Genomic DNA, 20,123 nt, shown 5'->3' on the forward strand with positions numbered 1-20,123 from the left:
TGAGGCCAACCTGTAGTCCAGCAGATGTGGCATGGGGATAAGAAACAGGTAGGAGAGGGAGAGCTGGTTACTAAGGAGGTCTTCAATGTCCAGCTTCGGTCACTGGGCAGCCCTCTCCTCTGGGGCCATCTTCCTGTATCTGAAGACCTGTATATACATGGCAGATTGAGGGGGCAGAGATGGAGGCAGATGGCCTGATAGCAGTAGACACTGACAGAAACACCCCAAAACTGGGCCACACAGAGAGGAAGAGACAGCCTAATCGTAGCTGGACTCTGACTGCCCCTTGAGTTGGCCAGTACCAGGAAGGGGTCATGTGCCTACCAACACCACCCTCTCTATCCCACCAGAGCAAAGCAGCAGCAGTGTGAGCACAAGCCTGGGGTTCTGCTGGGAGGGCGTGGCTTCAGCCTCTGCCCATGGGGGCTGGAGTCAGCTGAACCCTGCAGGGGAGCCTTGTTCACACCCACACGTATTGGGGCTTCTCTGTGCCATGTCAGAGTGTGGAGAGCCTTCCTCTGCTTTCGACCCCATGCTGCTGCCTGTGCTGAAGACCAGAGCTCAGAGATGCAGGCATTGGGTTAGCTGCGACTGGGTGACAGATGCGTACTGCTCCCTGTGGTTGCTAGGATGAGCAGACATAGTCTATGTTTGTGGAGCCCTTTGTCCCCATACGCACCAGGAAGGTCCCCGTTATTGGCCATGTCTTTAGTCATAAAACAAACCCTCACAAATCCTGAGGAATCAGGTATAAGAGAGATGGCTCAGTGAGTAACAGCTCTTTCTTTATGAACACAAGGACCTGAGTTCAAACACGTAAATATTTAGGCATGACTGCACAGTGCCTGCGTGAAACTTCAGTGGCATAAGACAAGAGGATTCCTGGGGCTTTCTGGCCACCAGCCTAGCTTGGGGCTCAGTGAGAGACCCTACCTCAGGAGAATAGCTGGAGAGTGATAGAGCAGGACACCTGATGTCCTTCTCCAGCTTCCACATGAATTGCATGGGTGTTCACAGAGAGTATGTCATCTGGCCACAGCCAACTCAAAGTAGACATCAGTAACAGAATGCAAGAGGAAAAGCTGTATCCATGTGGAAATTACCAGCATGCTTCTGAACTGCCTGCGGATCAGACAGGAAGTTTGGAGGGGGAGAGGAACAAGTGAACGCTGATGAAAACACTCTCATCAGATCAGAGCCACGGAGAGAAGAGAACCTGCGGCACCCAGTGTTCCAGCTGACAGAGCAGAGGCCCTGGCTCCGCCACCAGGAGGACATGGCGAGCAAAGGAGCCCAGGATGAGGAGGAAGAAGGAGGTAATGAACTTGAAAAAAGAAACACAATTGAGAAAAATGCTGAAGCAAAAGGCTGTTTTTCTAGGGCAAAAATCCATAAAATTGACAAACTGCCAACAAAAGTGACAAGTACATGGAGAAACAAATGAACGGTATCAGGAATGACACAGGGACACTGCTGTATGGAGAGCCCGTGGCCACTGAAGGATATCACAGGAACTCCAGCCTCCACTAGCAGGTCCACACGCCCCACAGAACCAAAACCTAGCCCCAGCGCACCGCTCTGCTTGTAATCCCCGCCTGGGAAAGTAGAGGTAGGAGACCCAGAGTTCCGAGTCATACTGGGCTCTATAATGCGCTAAGACCAACCTGAGCTACATGATACCCTGCTCCAAAGGAACAAACGAAACACCTGAACCAAGATGTAGAATTAGGTTGACCAACACTTTAAATGTGAAATCATATTTGTAATGCTCCAAGACAGATGGCTCCAGGCCTGTAAGCTTGGTTCCTTGGAGACCCTGCTGCTCACCAGCCGAAGCTGAATGGGCACCGCTGACTCATCAGACTCCTAGAAGACAGGGAGTATCTACAAAGCACAGCCTGAGGGAGCCTAGTGCTCCTGGGGTGGGGCTGTGTCATAGTGGCAGGTGACACATGCAGCGAGCCTACAGAAGCAACTCGGCTGGAACCCATGTCGTTGCTGAAGCTATTGCTAATCATTCAGAAAGCCAGCCGAACAAGAAGAAGCTGTGACTTGCATTTCCTTAAGTGCAAAAAGTTTGTGGAAGACCTTCTACCCCATCCCAGCTCAACCTCCCCGCTCCCCCATCCTGCTTCTGGAACCCCCTGGCAGGGCTCTGTACTGTAGGAGCTCCTGTGGGGTCAGTCATAGTCGAGGATCCAGCTGTGGGGGTCACTGCCCCTCCCCATCCATCAGCTTCCGACTTCTAAGGGTGTTTTTGATGCTGTCCCTTTTATTTTCTGTCGTTAGGCTTCAGAGAAGCAAGCCTGACTTTATTCTCGACTTCAGTGACATTCTGAGAGCCTGCTCCTAAGTGCCGTGTTCACACCGCCATCTTTAGCAGTCTCTGCTTGTTTGGATATGGGGTTTTGTTGTTGTTCCTGATTCTTTTCTAAGATGAAGTTTTACTGTATAGCTCAGACTAGCCTTGAACTTACTCTTTTACCTCAGCCTCCTATGTGCTGGGATGAAAGGCATGTATGTGCCGCCATGCCCAGCTCATATGTTTTTGTTTTTTGTTTTAGTGAAGCACACATACAAACAAACAAACAAAAAAGAACTAAAGGAACAACAAAAAAGAGAAGCATGTCGATTTACTTCATGTTGTGTTTGTGTGGGCTTCCTGTGTATCCTTGGATCTTCTTCTATCTTCTATTAATTTTGTAGTTCTGGAGATGGAACCCAGAGCCTGCTCTGCTCCCTCATCTGTGTGTGTGTGTGTGTGTGTGTGTGTGTGTGTGTGTGTGGTGTGTGTGTGTGTGTGCTCCTGCAGGTGCTGTGCACTTGTATGTGTGTGAGGGGAGGCTGTGGACACACGGGCAGGTGTGCCTGCATGTCTGTGTAGCAGCTAGAGGACGATCTCAGTTGTTATTCTTCAGAAGCTATTCACCTTGGTGTTTTGAATCCTACCTGGAACTCACCAAGCATGCTAGATTTTGCCTTCCATGGCTATGAGTCTGGAGGCAGGAGGGACATCTTCCCAGCTGGCTGTTCTTTTCCTATCTGTTTTACCCCATTAAGCTTTCCTGTCCCTGAACATAAGTGTCTATGTATCTACAAAGATAAACATTTTCTTATTTTGTAATTATGTGTATGTGTGTGTGTTTGCGTGAGTATGTGCATGTGAGTGCAGGTAACTGTGGAGTCAGAAGTGGGCATGGGATCCCCTGACGCTACAGTTACAGACAGCTGTTAATCAACCTGTGTGGATACTGGTAACTGCACTTGGTTCCTCTGTAAGAGTAGCAAGTGTTTGTAACTGCTGAGACCTCTCTCCAGCCCCAAGTGTCTATATATACACATGAGTTTTCTTTCTTTCTTTTTTCTTTTCCTTGTATGTGTGTGTGGGGGGGGGCAATGCTCTGCAGGTCTTAAGGAATTTATGGGATCATCTCACTCTGCCTTGTGTAAATTTATTTACAAATATTTTGTTCTCCGATGCTGCGGCAGATGGAGTGTGCAACAGAGTGCTCACATGTTGATTTTTACAGTGCTGCTTTGCAGGGCTTGGGCTTATGTATCAACAGGGCATCTGTGAACAGAGCCCTGCCGTTTACTGCCTTTACAACGTGGAAGCCTGTATTTCATTGTCTTGTCTAATTGCTTTGGCAATTTGGTCAGATGGAAGCAGTCGGAGAAGGCATTGTCCCAATTAAAAGAAATTACTTTATTACATTGATGTGTGTGTGTGTGTGTGTGTGTGTGCGTGTGCATGTGCACACACACTCATGGGAATGACCTGGTGCACACGTGGCAGTCAGAGGATAACTTTTGGAAGTATGTTCTCTCCTTCCACCATGTGCTGGAACTCGGGTCATCAGGCTTGGTAGCAAAGCTCCATAAACTACCAAGTTTCCTCACAGGCCTTGTCCTGAAGAAATCTTGCAGCTGTCCTCCTCCCCTGGTCCATACCCCACCCCCAGCCCCAGGACTGCCATGTCTCGTTGAGGTTACTGCCTTCTTGTGTGTAAGAGGATGGGTTTGGTGAAGGGTTTCCCATCTCAGCCGAGAGCAGCATGGAGGAGGGCTTCCTGCCCTTGCTCATTGAAGAGCCACATAGCATGTGTTTAGGTGCTGAGATAGATGCCTTGTATCGCCTTGCTGTAGTGTGGAAAGCTTTCAGTGAACAGGCATTTCCACATCTGTCCCCCGGGTTTACTGGTCTCAGTTCCATTTGCTTCTTTTTTTTTTTCTTAAATTATTTCATATTTTAAAATGTTCATTTTAATTTAAGTTTTGCAGTTTGAACCTAGGATCTCATGTATGTTAGGCAAGCGCTCTCAGCCCTGAGCTCCTTTCCCCACCCTCTTACTATGACTGCTTTTTACATTTTGAGACTAGTCCTTGAACTTAACTGTGGCCTGGAAAGCCTTTAACTCTTGATCTGCGTCAGTCTCCACATGGCTAGGTTAGCAGGCCCCGCTTGGCCTAGGTTTTCTGAGGGACTCTTTGCCTTCATTTGATGTCTGCCCACTGCTGATCTCACAGTGCGTGAAGAAGGGCTTCCTTCTCCTTCCTTTCTCTGCTGAGTTGGGGGAGAGTGTGTAATCTCTGAAGCAATTGCTATGTCCGCTGGCTTGGCTCTTTCATTTGGTTGGGAGACCTTTGACCTCTGATTTGACTCCTGTGTTGGGCGAAGGTTTATCTGCTTCTCTCAGAATCATTTTGGAAGGTGGCATCAGTAGGAGTCTTCCTGTGTCATCTTGGGTATTCAGATGTGTGCCCCGTTGTCCCTAACATCATTTTGCAACCTTTATCCTGTGAAGCCAATGGGACTGTCCTCTGGAATCTTCAGTGTCATAGTGAGCTCTCCTCCCTGGTTGATTTGCTTGCCACGTGAGGGCTTGTTGCTGTGCCCTTTTCAAACCATCAGCTTCTGGTGCTGGGCTTTTCCTCGGCACTCTCACACAGCCAAATCCTCATTGTCTCTAGTCTGCTGCCAGCTTCCAGCTCAGCTAGAGCCTACGGTTGAGAGCCACTGTTCTGGTCTCTGCCTCCCCAGCATTGGGATTCCAAGTGTGCATCACACATCCAGGTTTTCATGTAGGTGCTGGGGGCTAGAAGCCCTCATGCTTTCAAGGAAAGCACTCATGAGGTCATCTCCCCAGCAAGAGCATTTTGTTGAATTGCCTCCTACTAAGATTTTTTTTTTTTTTTTTTAGCTTTCCCTCTGCCATTGGTCTCTAACTTCATTTATGGCATGCATTCTATTAAATGAATATCTTCATCTTACTAAAACTTGGGTCTTGTGGCAATGCATTAGGCTTGCTCTGGAGTGTTCTATGTACTACTCCAGGCCAACCAGGGCAATGCAATGAGATCCTGCCTCATAAAACTGTCCATGAGCTCCTGGTCCCCTCTGCTTCATTTCCCTGGGGCTGGATCCCAGGTGTGTACCCATCCTTCTCATCCTTTATTCTTGCAGTGGAGCCTGGGTTATTGACTTGAGATAATTCTTTTTCACAAGAACACTGGATCCTACATACAAATCTTTCTCCAAGCTTGACCTTCTTAGATAAGCTGTGTCCAGTTCAATGTGTTTTCTGATTTCCTCAACTTTCTTTGAACAGCATATTTAGTGTGTGTTCTTACGTTTCCAAGTGACCAGATCTTTGCTCTTGGCTTGCTTTGGTTGTCTGCTCAGTTCTGAAGTGCTCTGTGGACAATGGGTTTCCTTTCTGGTCCCTGAAGCTGGCTACTATGCTTCAGGCCCCTAGAGTGCACAGTTTTGAAAACTTGCTCCATTGTTATTGGGTGGCTTAGTTGGTGTATTGTGTATTCAACTGGATCTACGGCTTGATGGCTTGTCCAAGACTCCCATGTCCCCAGTCCCCTCCCTGTCACATTAGCACTCTTTTGCCTTTTTATCATTCTGAAGACCCTTGAAGTCATTTTTCTATTTCTCAGTTTCACCTCCAGCCTCTAGTCACTGTCTGTGGTTAACCAGGGCCCTGAGATTTCTTATTGGCTTCTAGCCAAGCCGTGGGATCAGCCAAGACCCACTGGCTTGAGTTCTTGTGCTTCAACAAATACTACCCACTGCCACCCACCCTGCACCCTTGGGATCAGCACCACGGCCATAACCTTCCCTTGGAGTCGGGCTGTAGTGGCATCTGATCATGTCATGATCTCCTCGCAGGTTGAAGGTGGAGGAGCTGGAAAGTGAGCGGAGTCGCCTGGAACAGGAAAAGCAGGCGCTGGAGATGCAGATGGAGAGGCTTACCCTACAGGTAGGTGATGGGATGGCCAGAGAGATGTGCGCTGTGCAACCTTTACTCCTCCCAGCTTCCCTGAATGAAACCCTGACTTCCTCCTGCGCCACTCATCAGGATCGTTGTCCAGGGCCCTCCTCATGCCCTTGGTCTTCCTGCTTTTCTGTTCTCTCTGGTGCTGTCGCCCACCGCTCCCATCTCCCTGTGGCCGTGACCTTCACTGTTGTCTGCTTTGGGCTGTTTCTTTTTAGTTTTCTTCCTCCTGATCACACTGCTCATGGCAAGAAGCCCACAGGTTAGAGAGTGCCTGGCTTCTAGCAGGCCATTGATTTTTACCTTGGCACCTATTAGAGGCAATCAAATCGTGTCCCCATTACCAATCTTGGTGATGGGAGAGGTGACAGCTTTGATGAAGTGAGGTGTTCTGAACCTTGGCTGTACTCAAGCCCAGCCCTAGGACCTGTCATCCTGTTCTGTTCTAATTGGGCCACTGTCCTGGGCCGAGGGCTGCTGGAGGGTGAATCAAGGCTACCTGGCTGCAGAATTGTGTCAGGATGGGGTGATAAATGGCTTTCGGTGCAGCTAGCTGAGACTTCAGGGACAGCACAACTAGAGGAAATGCCAGCGTTCTGTGCCCCATGTGGATGACACAAGAGTGGGATTTGCAAGTCTCCATCCCGCAGGACCACAAGCGTGTGTTCCCGGTACTGCTCAGACCTGGAATGCAGATCCCTGCTGGGAGCCAGGTGCTATTGGGCCACATCCACACCTGCTGTGTGGGGAGCAGTGCAAGTTGGCTGGCACTGAGTGCAAACATGAGCCACGCCCACAGCTTTCATTCGGCAGCAAGACAGGATGAGTCTATGACCCTGGAGCACAATGCCCACATCATGAAATGATCGCCAGGAGCCCAGGGATGGTGTACCCAGTGACATGGAAGCCTGAGGTGGCAGATAGGCAGCTGTGGCTTCAGCCCTCATAGTGGTAGAAATTTCTAGACAGTCCCACAGCCTCCGCCACTGCCGCCTCTCCAGACTGTGTTTATACTCCAGGAAGTAGGCTTTCCCCACTTGCTCTTGGGCCAAGGTTGCTTGCTGTCCTTCAGGTACACTCTGCATCCAGTGCTAGAGGTTATAGCAGGGTACCCCAACTCCTGACACATCCCAAACCACCTTCTCCCCTAGCAGTGCTGGATCTCAGCTGGACTTCACAGATGGGCACATATCAGGAAGACCAGGTGATGGTCAGAATGCCAGCTCTACATCCTCATCCTGTGCCACTCACACTGAAGGTCTCCCCAGGCGAGGTAGTGCTGTCTGTTTTATCAGCAAAGACAAAAGCCATTTACTCAACCTTTTTGATCCTGAGAGTTAGACTGAGTTCCACATTCCCCTCTGCACACCACACCAGGTGTGGTACTCAGCTTAAGGGCCCCATGCTAACTAAACATGGCCATGGCTGCTTCAGACTGGGTCTACTCTGTGTACCCCAGCTGTTGTCATACCTGGGCAGGGAGGGGTTTTGTACCCAGGACTGAACTGGTCCTACAAGGTGGCATTGGTCACCTATGGTAATGTCAAAATTGGTTTCTCACTGCTCATCCAGCGTGTGCAGGAGTGCTTGTCTGAGCAGCCTGTACTGCTGGCAGGGTGGTGGCAAGTCCTTCTTAGCGCACAGGGATGGAGGCTGGAACATAAGAGACTGGGCCTGGGGGAAAGGCTAACAGGCCCGGCTGTCTCAGGAGTGGCCCAGAAGCTATTCTCTTGAGTACATAGGTGACTTGGACAAGTGGAAAGAGGGCCCCCCTCCCGCAACACACACAGTGGGTGGGCTTGGGCTTGTTGATTTCCCATCTGAGCCCCTGCACTTTCTTTATAGGGCTGGGGTAATGAGGATTCTTGAGGAAATCCTGTGCTAGAGTCCCGCCCACCACGCCCCCTCCCTTCTCAGCAAGCGCTCTGTCACTTTCTCATCAAGGGCAAAGACCTTGTTCCCACTATATGTTGGTCCTGAACCTGGGCCGCTAGGGCACCAGGGAAAAAACATGCATCCTGGGGCTTCTCCCAGTGGCCCGGTCATAGCTCTCGTTGACAGCCCCTTTGAGACCCAGGTCCCCTATGCCACTCTAATGGGGCTGCTTGGGCCCGGAACCCTGAAGAGCTTGGCCAGCCTTTGACTTCCTCAAGCCTTACCCATGTGCTCAGTATGCAGGCGGCTTCCTGCTCTCTCTCTCTCCTCCTCGCTCCTTCCCTCCAGAGGAGAAGAGTGGCTTCAAGTTGGCGCTTCAAGGAAGATTGATTAAAATCAGCTGCGGTTCATCTTAATTGGGAACATATGCTCGGAGAGGGAGCTCAACTAGTTAGAATTTTTTGTAATTAGTTCACAGCTGGTTGGCGAGGAAGCAAAACTCTGGTGACCACTTAGAGCTGGGTGTGTGGGCGTGCCTGGGGGCTCAGTAGATGGGTCATCACAGTGGCTATGTGTGGACTGGCCAAGTTGACTCCATCCTTCCTGGGTCTCCTGAGTCACCGGCTGTTTGCACACTGACCAGGGTGATCTGCATGCACTACTACTGTAGCTAAGGGGTGGCCATGGGATTCTAGGGTCTGCTTGCCTAATGGGATCTCTTACCTTGACTGGCTGGATAGCAAACTTATGACTCACAGACAGCCTTGTCAAAGCTTCAAGGAGGCTAGACACAATGGCGTAGGCCTGTAGTCTCAGCACTGAGGAGACCGAGAAGTAGGCTTTTATGTTTCAGAGCCTGGACTACAAACTGAGATTCTGTGTGAAAAGGGGAAAGGAAAGGCGAAAAATCTGCAGGAAGGCCTCACTTAGAGATGGGGAAACTGAGGCTGGCTCAGATACAGAGATCTGAAGTCTCTGTCCCCTAGGCTCCTTGTATATCCCCAAAGAGCAGGAACAGCTACTTTATCACTGAGGCTCATGCTCCCCACAACGTCCCCATAAAAGCCTCCACACATGTGCTTCTGATGAACTGGGTCAGGATATTGTTTGGGGTCACCAAGGATAGGCCTCTCAGGGGCTCTGACCACCCTGGGGCTCAGAGGAGCCTGTCCACAAAAACTGCCTGGGCCCTGGCCTCCCAGCAGGGCATGTAATATCCCTGCCTAGTGACAAGTGAAACATGCAGTGGCGACCCAGCCTTGGGACTTGGTCATGCCTCCTGGGTCCCGCATCCTAGGCAGTAAGGGCGGGCCTCCATGGAAGCTGTTCCTTGCTGCTTCTCTCTAGTGCTTTACTGTGAGCATTTTCAAGTTAAAGAAGTTGAAAGAATTTTACAGTGAATGCCCACTTATCTACCACCTACATCCTGCCAGGAACAGCACACTTGTGGCTGTATGACATTCCTACCCATCCCTCTGCCATCCATCAGTCCATTTTATTCTTTTGATGCATTTGAAACTAAATTGCAGACATCTGTACACTTCCTCTAAGCACTCGAGCATGCATGTAATTAAGCGAATTCATCTCTGGAATCTGACACCCCGGCCCCCGCCGTCCTACAATATTGCCTCATCTTGGAGCTGAGCTCCTCCCTCCACCAGTGAGGCTGTGCCAGTCGACCCCAGAGCCAGGCCTTTAAGATGACCATCCTCCATAGATCCCTTCCAGTTCAGCCTGGCATAGACCTCCCGCAGTCAGGGGAGGCTGGGCTGGTGTCCATGCTACCTTGTAGTCCTCCTAAAGTGCTTCTCAGAACAGAGCCCAGACGGCTGCCCAGTGACATTTAAAATCAGTATATCTTTTTTGGAAATGGAGTGGGCAGAAAATTGCTGGGTTTCCTGGGAGCGGAAAGCTCTCTGTGCCTGCAGACGTCCCTGCTCCTGACTGCGTCACAGGCAGCAGTGCGGTTAGGGTGCCCAGCCTCACCTCTTCCTGTGCCCGCACCTGCCTCACATCCACCTTCCCCTGCAGCATCCTGGGATTTGCCGAATGTATGGCCCTCTGCCTTTCTGCTGCTCCAGTGGTTCATGTCAGTAGCACCCATCCAGAGCATCCTGCCCAAGTCAAGGACAACATCCCAAGCCCTCACCTGTCCCACCTCATCCTATCCTCCCAGTCTTGATCCTTGACTGGTTGCTGACCCAGGCATCTGGCTTCTGGGTGGCTCACTGCACACACTTCTGCAATGTCAGGGTATCACCATGAAACACCCATGTCAGGCAAGGCCCTAAGATACCCTATGGAAGAACTAGCATTGTCTAGATCCTTGATTTCCAGGCTGTGCCAGCACCGGTCTCTCATGCCCCGCAGCCCCAACCTGAGTGCTGAGTGACACAGAGGAGGTGGCATCAGTGCTCCCTGTGCAAAGGCCATGAAAGGCCATGACATGCCACAGGGCAAGAAGTGGCATACCAGCATTCAGACATCAGAGCAGAGATTTGAGGTTTCCTGTAGGAGCATCTCAGACAATCCCTGCCTGTCAGTCCATATCAGCCCAGTTCTTTCCTAAGGACCTGGAATGTCTCCCGAGGCCCACAGAGCACTGAACTTCTCAGTGTTGCCTAGGCTGCAGGGTCCAAGTCAGAATCCCCTCTTGCCACTGTCTTGAATCCATTTGCTCTGCCTAGCCTAGCCAATGCCAGCACTCCTATCCTGCTCAGTCCAGCCATGGCCAGCACTCCCATCCTGCTCAGTCCAGCCAATGCCAGCACTCCCATCCTGCTCAGCCTAGCCAATGCCAGCACTCCCATCCTGCTCAGTCCAGACAATGCCAGCACTCCCATCCTGCTCGGCCCAGCCATGGCCAGTATTCCCATCCTGCTCAGCCCACTGATAGCCAACACTTCCATCCTGCTCAGCCTAGCCATGGTTAGCCCTTCCATCCTGCCCAGCCATGGCCAGCACTCCCATCCTGCTCAATCCAGCTATGACCAGCACTCTCCCCTCCGGTATCCACAGAGACAATGATGTTGCAATGTTTGACCCCAACCCCTGCCCAGGACCTTTGTGCAGCTCCTTGTGGGTAGCCTGGGAATCTTGACTAGAATTGTGGTCATAGGCTGAATTTGGAGGCTTGGCGCTGTCTATGCCTGCTCTTCTTGAGCCAGCGTGTTCTTGTCTCTTAGTTGGGGAATGCCTTTGTATCCCTATGGAACAAATCTGGTTTTGTCTTGATGTGAGAACTGTTAATGTACGATTGCTGTTTCTATGTGGTAGCTCCCTGTGGACCTTTGCTGCTTTCACCACCCTCCCCCCTTTTCCTTTCCCTTTTATTTCTTTGCAGTGTTCAGATTACACCCAAGGGTCTTGGGTGTGCTAGCTAAGTGCTTTACCACTGAGTCACACCCCAGCCCCTCACTGGGGGATTCTAGGCAGGGACTCTACCACGGAGTCACACCCTAGCCCCTCACTGGAGGCTTCCAGGCAGGGGCTCTACCACTGAGCCACACCCCAGCCCTTCACTGGGGGATTCTAGGCAGGGACTCTACCACTGAACCACACCCCAGCCCCTCACTGGGGGATTCCAGGCAGTGCTCTACCACTGAACCACACCCCAGCCCCTCACTGGGGGATTCTAGGCAGGGACTCTACCACTGAACCATACCCCAGCCTCACTGGGGGATTCTAGACAGGCATAGTACATTGAGACACATCCCCAGCCTTCTTTTTTATTGTGAGACCAAGTTACCGAGGTTGGCTTGGAGATCCACTGTTTAGTCCAGGCAGGCCTTGAACTTGGACCCACCTGTCTCAGCTCCCATGTAACTGGTATACCATGTATGCACCTCACACCCTATCATGGCTTAGCATCTTGCACGAGACAAGGATATGTCCTTCCTGACTCTACCTTGTGCCAGGGCTAGGAGCTGGTCTTGTACAGAGATGAGCTCAGCGCCTCTCCTGGCGTGGCCTCCAAGGCCTGTCTTCCTGAATGTCTGTGTAAAGTAAGATGCTCAGTGAGAGGACAGAGAACACAGACCCGCAGAGGTGAGTGCAGACTGCTCATGTTTATTAACGCTGGAGACTAAAAACAGCCAGCTTGCTGATGGGCATTAGAGTGGTGAATTTCCACAGGCACTGATTTCTTTTGATTGTTTATGAGCGGCGATGCACCCTCCCTACTAAGCCCCTCCTCTTCTTGATGTCACCTCCTGCAGAGCTTAGTCCCTTGAGCCTACAGGCCCTCAGGCACCAGCTGCTTCTCCTGCTAGAGCTCTGAACTTGCTGGAACCTTCTGCCTTCCCATGCATCCAGGATCTTCATACTCCACAGACCCTAGCTTGGCCCCCTGGCCCCTCAACTACTGGTTTGACAGCAATCTGACTTGCCATAAGCAGTTTGGTCAGGAGACAGAGGTTATCTGACAGGCTCGCATGTGCCCCATGGTCCCTTCTTGCAGCAGTTTTGTGCCCTTCTAGCTTATGCCCATTGGCATCTCTACCTACAGCCTGCTCGGCAGCACACATGACCCAGAAAGCAGGCTGCTTGATTATGAGCTTCCTCTCTTGATGCATCTAAGGTTTTGGTGATCTCACTCTTAAATGACAAGGCAGCTTTATCTCCTTGGGGTCCTTGTGACAGATTTAGATTGGAAAGTTAGGAACCCAATGTCCTTTTGACTGTGCTGGAGATGGAACCCAAGGCCATGTGCATGCTAAGGGAGCCATCATCGCTGAACCACACCCCCAGTTCTCCACTGGCAGGTGTACTACCACTGAGCCACACTCCAGCCCCTTTACTGGGGGAGTCTAGGCAGGTGCTCTACCACTGAGCCACACCCCAGCCCCTCACTGGGGGATTCTAGGCAGGGGCTCTACCACTGAGCCACACCCCAGCCCCTCACTGGGGGATTCTAGGCAGGGGCTCTACCACTGAGCCACACCCCAGCCTCTCACTGGGGGATTCTAGGCAGGGGCTTTATCATTGAACCACTATAGAAGGCATGCACTTAGAGAAATCACTGTTACTTGTGACTAATATTTTTGGGTGAACTGACATTCTCTCACACACTGTGTATTGTCTTACAGCAAGGTACAATGAGAGATGAGCATACTGGGACAGACATGGAGACTCTCCAGCCAAACTGTTTCCATGGGGAGGTGAATGAATGGAACAGTTGCCAAGGATGAGCAGAGTTACATGGAAGGAGCAGTGCTATGCAGGGTGTGGCATAATTGGCACTGTTTACCACCCTTTTCACCATCTGTGCCCAAAACAGATGGGCTGGGTTTGTCCAGGTGGCCCAGTCATAGCTACAGCCTTAGGGTAGTACCTGTTTATATGAAGCTCACTCTGTCTTGGTCGTAGAGTATGATGCTGACAGAGATAAGATTGACTCCAGTATTATAGATAAGACCAATTCCTACGGGAAATGTCTTGAGGGGCTCCATGATGCTTGCTGTGGGTGCCATGGTCATTGGAAGACTGCTCTCTGGTGCTAGATGTGTTGGCCCAGGCGTTTGGTCTCAGCAGTCAGGAGGCTAAAGCAGATGGATAAGAAGATCAAGACCTGCCTAGACCATATGAAGAACCCTGTTTTAGGGAAACCCAAACAATCCAAAAGCACCTTGCTTTAACCATGATCTATCAAGTCCAAAAGGATCAGCGGTAGGGCACGGGAGCAACATCCAAACCCTGGGCTCACACGGGCCACTAATGTCCACGGGCAGATAAGTAGATAGTCTTTCTATGTCATGGTACATTATTCAACCCAGAATTAAATCCTGGTTCCTGATGCAGTATGGATACACCCTGAAGATACTCACTAAGAAAAATAAGTCAATCTGCAAAACATCCATGCTGTCTGATTCCCTTGAATATCAAGTCTCTACAGCTGTAAAGTAGAGAAGTGGGAGCCAGGCTGGGGTGGGACAGGGAGTTAGTATTTAATGCCAGTTTCAGTTGAGGAAGATGAGGCATTCTGGATGGGTGGCAGGGCAGTCATGGCAGTATGGCACTGGGTGTGTTTAACACACTGGGCTACACCCTGAGTCATGGATCAATGGGATATTTCATAGTTTAAAAAATCCTAAGAGGCTGGTCATATGACTCGGGTCGTGGAGTGCTCACTTAGCATGCGTGAAGCCTAACCTTGCTCCCCAGCGCCACATAAACTGGGCATAGTGGCGCACACTTGTAATCCCAATAGTAGAGTTGTGGAGGCAGGAGGATGAGAAGTTCAGGGTCATCTTCCTGGCTTACATAGTGACGTCAAGGACAGCCTGGGCTACAGGAGACAGACTTTTTAAAAAAAAATTGAGAGAGAAAATGAATTAGCTTTCTCTGACAGATACCCGGGAACAGGGAGAGAAGCCCCACCATGCACATCAGTATGCTATGGCTGGTAACTCTCGGGTCCCGCACTCATGGACGCCTGCTCATCCCTCATTGACCCTTGACCATCATCTCATAATTGATCCTGCTACTGCTGGCCCATGTCCCTGCAGCTTCCTGCCAGCCCTTACCAAGAACTGAGCTTGGGGGTGGACAGCAGCCGGTTACTGTGCAGAGAGAAGCTTGTGAGAACAGAGCCTACTTGCTTCCCAGAGTTTCTTCTGGCTGGTCCCAGCCTAAGGACACTGGGAATGACAGTCTAAGCTATGGCCCGATAGACACAAACTGGACCCCACCTCTCCTCCAAGAACAATCTCCGTTTCATGCCCACACCCTGACTGCTATTATAGAAGCCTAGGGTGACTAACTTGGTCACCGACAGTGAGGCAGTTGTCATCTATGGGTCACAAAGCTGAGACTGGGATCCTGAGGACTGGCCCAGGTCATAGCTGGTGGAGCTGGACCCAACGTTGATGTCATCTGGGTCCCACATATTAGCTGCTTAACCCTAAGTGTTGCCTGTAGATCAGTTACTGAGCCTCAGCTTTCCTTGACCTACCTGTGCCCCCTGTTTCACTATTTGATTTGTTGTGTGCATTGGGCTTGCAAGCCAGATGCAGAGAGGAAAGAGGGAGCACGGGTCCAGGAGCTTGGGACCACTCCTGATAACTCTCTGGCTTCTGCTGTGGCCAATTATCCCTGAGCTTGGGTGTAACCTCCACAGTGACAAGTCCTCTGGCTGCCCTGCCCTGTGGTGACTGGTCCTGTTCACCAGCAAGCATCCAGCAAGCACTACATATCCTTTGGTGGTCCCTTTCTACTAAACTGCTGTCACGGTCCCAGGCTCTTAATTTGGCTTTGCCAACTCTGGGGTTCTTTTGGCTTCTGAGCCTATTTAAAGCAAACTGGATCAGACCCAGCTTTTTGCTGAGAAAGTAAGGATGAACGAGGGAGCTAGTGACCCACAGGTGCCTCCAGGTGACAGAGGACCTTGGGACACAAATACCTGAGACCTGTGGCCATAAATGTTCTGATGAGACTCTATTGTTCCTTCTGTTTGCTGCTGTCAGCACTTCTGATGCCACTGGGTAGACAAGGGCTGTGGCTTTGCAAGGGCCTGGGTTTGCACCTGGTAGTGCCTCAGTGTGGTAGGCATCCTTACCTACCACAGTTCTTAGGGGTGTCTAATGAAAACCTCAGGCTCATGGATAGTATGGCTAGTGAACCTGAGGATCACTGAGAGGTAGTCACCTGGACATGCCTAACATGGGTTTGGGGGTAGGCGCAGGCAGACAGGTGGTTACAGTCTAATTGGTTACAATCAGTTAACAAATACTACTAAGTTACAATTAGCATTTTAGCTTTGGGAATGAGGAGGGACAGGTGGACAGGCAGACAGATCTTAAGGGTTGTGTTGGGCACAGGGATAGATTTGAAAACATTGGTTTGGCTGACCCTTTGGCTTTTGACCCATGAGCCACCTAGGCAGCAGCTGCCTACCCTAAAAAGCTGTTGTGACAAACATGCTCACATCTACCCACCTTGTTGACTTTCCTAAGGACTTGGAGCCACTCAGTGATCTCAGCATAGGAACAGACTGGAGCCTGTAGAGGAAGCAGCCCCGGACGTGTCCTAGAACATGAGAATGTGTTGGGGGCTGTGGGATCACTGACTTCTGGGCTGGTCCGACTCTGTGGCACTGCCAGGAGGCCCAAGCAGAGCAGCTGAAGAAAGCTGACACTAGACATCCTGACGTGGCCACCAGCCCTCTCTCCTTCTTCCTGAGCTCTGAGTGCCTGGCCCAGGTCACTAGGTCTGTGCCTGAGAAAGTCAGAGACACTCCCTTCCCCTTGGAGCTGCATGTTTAGGCATTGATGAATTGGTGTTGCCCAAGTCAGGTGCTGGAAGCCTGACTTGCAGCCCTGGGCAGTCCAACAGGAGCTTGGGAGAACCTGCCCCAAGGGCATCCTGTCCCAGCTATACAAGGCCAATCCCCACCCTCCAAGTTCTTTCTTTTGTTGCTCAGCAAGCCCACAGAACCTGGGGTTCAAGGATGATACACAGAGGAGGCTGAGATCTAGGGTGGGCAGATCCCTAGGCGGTTTCCTGTAAGGAGGCAGGGAGTTGCTAACTTAGAAGCCACCAGCCCTACCGTGGCTAAACAAGACTTACCTGTAGTCCTCTGGGCCTGTGTCCTCAAGCCCAGCAATCCAGTCTGGGGTCTGTGCTGGGTCAACACATCATGTCCTGTTTTCTGATCTACGAGGAGTCAGGCACCCAAGGGTGTCATAAATAGCTCTGACCTATGCTGGCCCAAACATTCTCCCTAGTCCTGTTCCTGGAGCTGCTTAGGGCAGGGCAGAAGTATGGCCCAACCTAGTCTCCTGAGCAAGCAAGTCGCACAAGGTGGGTGGGGCAGGGGAGACCACGCAGTGACCACCTGAGGGCCCTGTGGTCCATACTTGTAGACTTTGCTTCTTCTTCTTCCAGCTCTGCCCCTGCTCCCAGATCCAGCAGTCCACCAGAAGCCTCACTCTTGCTATGGAGCTGCGGAGCTCAGCTGGGAGAGGTATTGATTTAGTTTTGAGTCGAGCGACTTATAAATATGCATGAGGATCGGCGGTTATTTAACTGTGCTTTTTAATTCTCCTCGCGTTGCTGCTTCTTTCCAGCAGGGTCTCTTGGTATGCGAGTCAGGCACCCAGTGGCAGGCGGCCTTGGCTCTTAGCTTGCTGCCTGGACCTTCCCTAGGGCAGCTGGACCCAGAGGAGTGAGGCTAGGGGCAGCTGTCCTCCCATGGGGACATAGGAGATCTAGTTAAATTTTCATTATGTTTTTATTTATTATTTATTTTATGTGTTTATGTATATGAATATGCATGTACCATAAACATAGCATAAGTGTATAAGGCAACCTGTGGGAATCACTTCTCTACTTCTCCCAAATGGTTCCCAGGGATAGAACTCAGGTTGTCAGCATTAGCGACAGGTATTTTTTTGCCTTTACCTACTGAGCCATCTCACTGGCTAGAAGGTTCTTTGTGCGTGTATCTGTGTGTGTGTGTGTGTGTGTGTATGTATGTGTGTGTGTGTGCATGCCTGCTATGTGCTTATATATGCCATGTGGATACTTATAGGTGCCCATATTCGATCCCCTGCAACTGTGAGTTATCAGTTGTAACCCATCTGGTGCAGGTATTGGGATCCAAATTGGGTCCTCTGCAACATCAGTTGGAACTTGCTCTGTAGACCAGGTTGGCCTCAAACTCACAGAAATTGACCTGCCTCCCAAGTGCTGGAACTAAAGGTATGTACCACCACCGCCCAGCTGAAGAAAGGTTCTTAAAGACCAGATTCACTAGGACTGGGGAATTGGTTCAGTGAATAGGACGCAAGTTCAAATCCCTAGCATGCATTTAAAATGCCAGGCGTGGCATATGCTTGTAACCTCAGCATTGGAGGGTAGAAACAGGTGGAGCTCAAGAGCTTGCTCACTGGCTAAAATGGTGAGCTTCTAGTTCAATGAAAAGATGCTATTTCAAGGCAATAATACTAAGAGCAGTAGAGGAGCTCCCCCATGTCCAGCTCTAGCTTCCATATGTGCATGGGCCTATACATTTAACTGTATGCAGCACACTTGTACCTACCTATATATACCACATACAAAGAAGACCAAATTCACCATGTTCCCCCTGACAGAGGGAAACTGAGGCACTGGTGGCTAGGAGGTCCTGTGAAAGACCACCCATCCAATAGGGGAAGAACATACTACATGAACAGAATCCACCAGCTACTGGCCCACCCAGCCATGTGCCTCCTGATGGCCTGCTGGATGGAGAGTAGTTGCTGGTCACTTGAGCTTACATGGGCTTGAACAACAGATAGAAAGTCACAGAGTGGACAGGGGGTGAGAAGAGTCACCTCTCTTTCCAGAAGTCCACACCATGCCCCGGAGGAGCCCCTGCACGGACCTGGCCAGGGGCCACCGAATGTCCCTGATGTTGCCACCCTCTTGCCTCACCCTCTGCCGGCTCTTGTGTGTCCACGGTCATTAGCAGAAAACGTCAGCTCGCTCGCTCAGCAAGTGAGATGTTTTTGTTTAGTCAATGATTGCATCGTGGCATCAAAGGAAGGTTCCAGAATTTTCCTTTTGAGATTCTTGTCAGTATCTCCACAGTTTCCTCAGCTGCGAATCAAACAAGGCAACAAATTTTAGCAGCAGATTACAGCCATTCTCCCCTTTCTTCTTCAAAGCTGTCAGCCTGCAGCAGACTCAGCGATGTTGCTCACTCGTTCCCATCTGCTTGTCTCGCATGCTTCACCGGCCCCCTAGATGGGGCTCCTTCATATTGGCACGGATGCCCCAGTCTGCAACAGGCAGCGGGTATACCTGGGGAGGAAGCAGAGCTAAACCAGTGACGAGACAGGATCTGGTGCTGTGGACATAAGCCTGGCCCGTCTTTTCTTCTCGAGTGGTCTCTATTGCGTCAGCTGTAGATGGAGGGCACTTGGCTGCCTGGCTCCTCAAGTGCTCAAACATGCCCAGGCACAGAAGCAGGCATATCTAACGATCCCCTCTGGGTAGGTGGATTGGCACATTTTAGAAGGCACTGATCTGGTTCTGAGGCCTGTGGCACCCCCTCCTTGCAGCAAAGCCCTCGGTGTGTCTGATGGTAGTAGTAGCACATCTCTCTCTGGTAGTCTTGAGGCTACAGTAGCCTTAACACAGATGACACTCACACAACTTACCTCCTGCACCTTGTGGCCACCCCACCCATGCCACTTGACTTCCCTTCTCAGACCAAGCCCTGGAACCCCTTTCCTTCAGCCCTGACACATGACTTGGGCACAGAAACCTAGGTGCTGGGTGCCAAGTGCGAGCACACATGACTACAGACCCAGGAGATGCCCTTGCCTCTGCCTCGTCCATTTATGTGCTGTATGTAGAAGCTGCTACTTCTGCTGCAACACTTGCATCTCCAGGGGGCTGTTCCGGGACAAGAGTTCTTCAATTGGGATTGCTCTGCCTGCAGCAGTGGCCCATAATCTACTCAGGAGCAGAGATGTTGCATTGTCACAGGATGGAGGCGGGGCCATTTCTCTGGGCCTCTTGACTCTTTATGCTTCAGTTGGTGATCTGATTTCTGAGCCTGTGAAATACATTCTGGCCCGAGAAATGTTCTATTTGTTAAGCATTCATTCAGTAGACTCTGTGCTATAGCAGACACATTATCAGTACCAGCAGCACTGGGAGGAACAAGACAGACAGCCCTGTCCTCACAGAGATGACCTCTGCTAGGGGACAGCTAATAAAACAAGTGTTTAAGATGATGCAGTGTGTCATAAGGTGCAGGTGCTGCGGAGAGGGGACGGCAGCGGTAGTGATGGGCTGTCACTTGTTGCCTGTCAGTTCGTAGCTGGGTACTTGTTTTGAGTAGGCACCGAGGCATCGCTGTGACTTCATGCTCAACAATGTGAGACAATGGCTTGTCTTGGCATTCCTCATGGTAGGAGGGTCTCAGGCTGGACAGATTCAGCTGTGCTGATTGCCTCCTTCCTCCCCAAAGTCGAT

The 20,123-nt window shown here is 50.9% G+C and overlaps 1 protein-coding gene across 1 annotated transcript in view; it reads left to right on the top strand.

Annotated features, from left to right (window-relative positions):
• Mad1l1 (mitotic arrest deficient 1 like 1) overlaps window positions 1-20,123 on the top strand; it is a 315,330-nt gene that overhangs the window by 209,814 nt on the left and 85,393 nt on the right. Inside the window, exon 15 of the mRNA XM_050163154.1 lies at window positions 6,179-6,269. Coding sequence (XP_050019111.1) covers window positions 6,179-6,269 — 91 coding nt within the window. The remainder of the gene's footprint in view (window positions 1-6,178; window positions 6,270-20,123) is intronic.

This window comes from Alexandromys fortis, unplaced genomic scaffold (genome assembly GCF_014885135.2).
Source record: "Alexandromys fortis isolate MF-2015 unplaced genomic scaffold, M_Fortis_MF-2015_v1.1 scaffold_144, whole genome shotgun sequence".
NCBI classification, from domain to species: Eukaryota; Metazoa; Chordata; class Mammalia; order Rodentia; family Cricetidae; genus Alexandromys; species Alexandromys fortis.